The 4,450-nt window shown below is 35.0% G+C and overlaps 1 protein-coding gene across 2 annotated transcripts; it reads left to right on the top strand.

Moving 5' to 3' along the window:
* Positions 1-2,258: 2,258 nt before the first annotated feature.
* LOC104211953 (F-box/kelch-repeat protein At3g23880-like) lies at positions 2,259-4,450 on the top strand. Of its 2 annotated transcripts, XM_009761112.2 has the most exons (4): positions 2,259-2,535; positions 2,625-2,679; positions 2,812-2,861; positions 3,236-4,450. In XM_009761112.2, the coding sequence occupies exons 1-4, from the start codon at positions 2,518-2,520 to the stop codon at positions 4,349-4,351; spliced, it is 1,239 nt and encodes a 412-aa protein (XP_009759414.1). In that variant the 5' UTR covers positions 2,259-2,517; the 3' UTR covers positions 4,352-4,450. The 2 variants fall into 2 exon arrangements, with proteins under 2 accessions (XP_009759414.1, XP_009759408.1); XM_009761106.2 differs by having other exon boundaries at positions 2,259-2,679.

Raw genomic sequence — 4,450 nt, 5'->3', positions numbered from 1 at the left:
TTTTGTCTCAATTAGTATATTGTTCTATTTTGTTCTCATTTCTTAATACAGATTATGTTTTGAGGATTTTTTTTTTTCGGGAGGGGGAGGGGGGAGGGGGGGCGACATAAATTATGTTTTAAGGATGTGTCGGAGACGGGTAATTCACTCACATAATAGAACCAGTAAGGTTATGCCCGGGCTAACGGCTACATAAAGTTTCACGTTAGCAAATTCATTAATATTTTATTTTCGTCAAAATTATAAAAACGAATGGTAGAAGTAGCAACTACATCTGACATTTTTGTTATTGTTCTTGCTAAAGAAAATATAGACTGTTTGCTTCACTTTTAGCGGTGTCTGAACCAAAATATGATAATATTATAATCTATTAGGAGGTATTTGTGAGCTTGACACAATTCAAATTGCAAAGAGTGTAAAGTTTTCTAATTAGCTACAGTGAAATGAAGTATATATGTTTTATCTTTCCTCTAAATCAAGTATTTGAGAAGACATGTGATTTAAAGTGTCATGCAAAAGCATAGTGTTTAATATCATTGTCACTGAATCTAATCCTTAACTATGCACAAGAGATCACCAACAAAATCTTAGATCCTATACATCATAAAACTGCCAGAAATTTCTCTCTCTATATGTCAAGCCAGTTACTTGAACAACTTTGGTTTCTTCATTTCCCTGTGCGTGTTAGAGCGATCGAGCTTTTCTTGAATGTGCACATTCTCATCTAAGAGCGAAATAAAAATAAAGGAGCATTAGAGTTAGATTTGTATTGACACAATCTTAAGCTCAAAGAGTTAGAATGGCCTTGAAAGTCAAAGCAAGGCTCTAAGAAACTACTGATATAACTGAGATAAAATACCAAAAGAAAATCAAATTAAAAAAAATGAACAAATGTTGAGGTGGAACAATGAGTATGACGGGCCTCTATAGTTTCCTGAAGAAAGATAAAATACAGCCTACGTGGGTCTCCAATCAAAGAACACGTACACATTTTGGAGCGATAAAAGAGCCACGCAATCTATTGAATACTCACATTTTAGGTTTTATTAATAAAAATGCCCTTCGTCATCCCTAAGTCCTTCACTTATTATATAGTTAAAGAATTGTAATTTTGGTAAGGTTCAAAGATAATCACAGCAGATAGTAAGGATTTGGTGTACGAAGAAATATTGCAATTAATATTGTAGCACCTAAATACTTTAATCCTTTCAGCTGAATTACTAATAAAAACAAACTCTTTAACAATGTCATATACATTATCAATATTATATTACGGTACGAAATGGAGAAGACATTAATGGATAAAAAGCAGTTTATCGTAACAAATTGTATAAGTGCACATATTTAGATAAGTTAATATATTATTTCATAGTTTATTTACGGTTTATATTGTAAGGTCAACAGTTAATAAAATGTTACTACATCCATTGCTAAATAAATTATATTATACCTAATCGTTCAATAAACCATCCAAAGAGTCAGTGAGTATATATTTATATTAACATACAATAGATAACTTAGTTTAGATACCACATATCATCAAGAGAAACTAAAAATATCCATAAATAATTTGTATAGTCTAGTAGTAATTTCTGAAAATAGTGGAGCAAGAAGAGCAAGAAGAGCAACAAGCAATTTAAATAAAAGAAAATTGAGAGATTTTGGATTACCTAAAAGGTCAACAGGTAACATATATATATATATATATATATATATATATATATATATATATAAATACGAAAATCTTGTAAATATTTACCAATATCTCCTTTTGTTGCACTATTATTTAAAAAATTAAGTTTACTTTCTGTGAAAACTTCTAGTTGACAAAAAGCAACAACAACAACCCAGTATAATCCCACTTAGTGGGGTCTGGGGAGGGGTAGTGTGTACGCAGACCTTACCCCTACCCTAGGGTAGAGAGATTGTTTCCAAATAGACCCCCGACATCCTTCCCTCCAAAAACTTCCCACATTACTCTTGAGGAGACTCGAACTCACAACCTCTCGGTTGGAAGTAGGGGTTGCTTACCAGAAGAGCAACCCCTCTTGTGAAAAAGCAATCAACATGGAGTAACATTTAACGGAGTGTTATAGTTATGGGAATGTGGGTCCCATGTGTATCAATGATATTTGCATTTAAGAATTGCAAACAATGTGGGAGTTTTTTTTGAAATGACATATATGCCCTTGATTGACCATCTTTCCTTTTTTTATATAATAGAAATATTGCTAAGCAGCCACAAATTGCAGGGAAGAGCGTGTCAAATAATGCTATAGAGCAGATGGATATTGTTGATCAGGTGAGTTCTGATTTTAGGGTGGGCTGCAATTATTGGGCCAGGCCCATGAGGATCCGACCCGAACCGGCTTATGAGTCATGAATGAGGGCAACCACATATCCAACGAGAAACCCTAGCAAGCATTTCCGAATCGAAGCTCCAGGAAGGACGAGTCGAGCGAAAAAAGACTGAATTTTTTCAATCTAATTAGAAGCCCTAGTATTCAATTAATCGCGATGAAGAAGAAGAATGAGGTAAATTATCAAATACTTCTGCTCCAAAGATACAAAAGGCGATGAAGAAATCCGTTGCTAATACAAAAAAGGCTAATCTTTTCAATCAGATTATTACTAGCAGTAGAGGAGATTCCATCCAAAAGTTTAATCACATCTCCAAAGGTATCTCTTTCTGCTTCTGCTCTGTGTGTGTGTGTGTGTGTTTTAAAACTATTTCTGCAAAGGAGATTCCTCCTATTCTGCTTTATTTATATATGTTGCTAAGCAGCCACAACTTGTTTTAATTAATTGCAGGGAAGAGCGTGTCAAATAATGCTATAGAGCAGATGGATATTGTTGATCAGGTTAGTTCTGATTTTAGGGTGGTTTTACTTAAATTCTTTGACATTTTCCCTGGCAGGTTAAAGATAATATTTTTCACGTAAAGAGTAGCTAACAACGTTTTATTGTTTTTTTTTAATTTTGTGATTGAAAAGAAGAGAGTTATGCTCTAGTATTGCTTACTGGAATCTAACATTCATCAAAACTCTCTTCTTTAAAATTCCACAAGTATACTTACCACAATTGTTGCAATCATTGGGCAGTCTATGAAAATCTGTTTTGAACTCTAGTTGCTAGAGCTTTCTTTTTTAATTGGTTTTCATATATTATTGTGAGCCCGAAAGATTTAACATCTTCGACTAGTGAACTACTAAAGCACTTTCCTTGTCCTATCTAGGCCATGGGAATCCAATTCGAGGAGGACATAGTTATGGAGATCCTCGCCAGGTTACCCGTGCGGTATCTCTTTCAATTCACATGCGTTTCGAAATTGTGGAAGGCATCAATCTCTGATCCATACTTTAAGAAGAAGCATCTCAATCATGCCAAGAATGACCGAAGTTCTCAAAAACTTCTTATTAGCCCAAAGTGCAGGTTTAAGGATCATATTTGTAGCTTCTATTCTTCTTCTTTATCGTCACTTCAAGTTGTTGTGGATGAACAAACACTTTATTGGCCTTCAAACCACAAACCAGTGGGTTCCACAATCTACTGTTGTTGTGATGGGTTGGTTCTTCTGGCAACTATTGATGGACTCGGTAGACACCTTTTGCTGTGGAACCCCTCCACAAGAGAATCAATAGAACTTCCCCATCCAGAATCTCCATTTAATGATTGTGTATGCGGGATTGGATATGATTCTACTAGTGACGACTATAAGATCGTTGCGATTAACCTAGACGCGTGCATCGATCAGGATGTATCTGTTGAAATTCTTGCGCTAAAAAGTGGTTCTTGGAGAAAAATTTGTAAATATCCTATTGGTATCCACCGTGTATCGGGTGGTGCTATGGATTGTGGTATGGATTCTTTGGCATTTGTACATGGAGCATTTCATTGGGTTGGTTTATCACGATGTTCTACTATCATTTCACTTAATATTTCAAGTGAGGTGTACGGAGAGATACCCTTGATAGAGCAAATGTGCAATACATACAACGCCAAGTTCATCGACCAGGGCGTTTTAGTATTGGGAGGAATGCTTTGTTTTTATTATACATATTACAGATTTAGTAGGTACGTCCCTTTTAAGTTGTGGGTAATGAAAGACTATGGTGTCAAGGAATCTTGGACTGAATTGCATACAATACAAGGCTATGACCTTTTTTTTTCAGCCAGACCGCTTTATATGTTTGCGGATGGTGAAGTGTTGCTACGCTGCAGACATTTTCAATATTTTGGTTCTGTATATAGGACATCCAAAGGACCATTTGAGGTCCCGCCTCAATGTCCTACCTTTATGAAAGGACTAGTTTATACAGAGAGTTTGATCTCTCCAAAATCACTTATTTGATATTTGATTATGTATGACAGACGCTATTTTCTTTTTTGAAGATCTTGTAACAACCTCTTATTCTAATAAATTCATCTATTGCTTGTTTTTTTTTTTGAA

Source organism: Nicotiana sylvestris, chromosome 5 (assembly GCF_000393655.2).
Source record: "Nicotiana sylvestris chromosome 5, ASM39365v2, whole genome shotgun sequence".
Taxonomy (NCBI): domain Eukaryota; kingdom Viridiplantae; phylum Streptophyta; class Magnoliopsida; order Solanales; family Solanaceae; genus Nicotiana; species Nicotiana sylvestris.
Note: the sequence above shows the minus strand (reverse complement) of the source record. Positions and strands in the feature narration are given on the sequence as shown.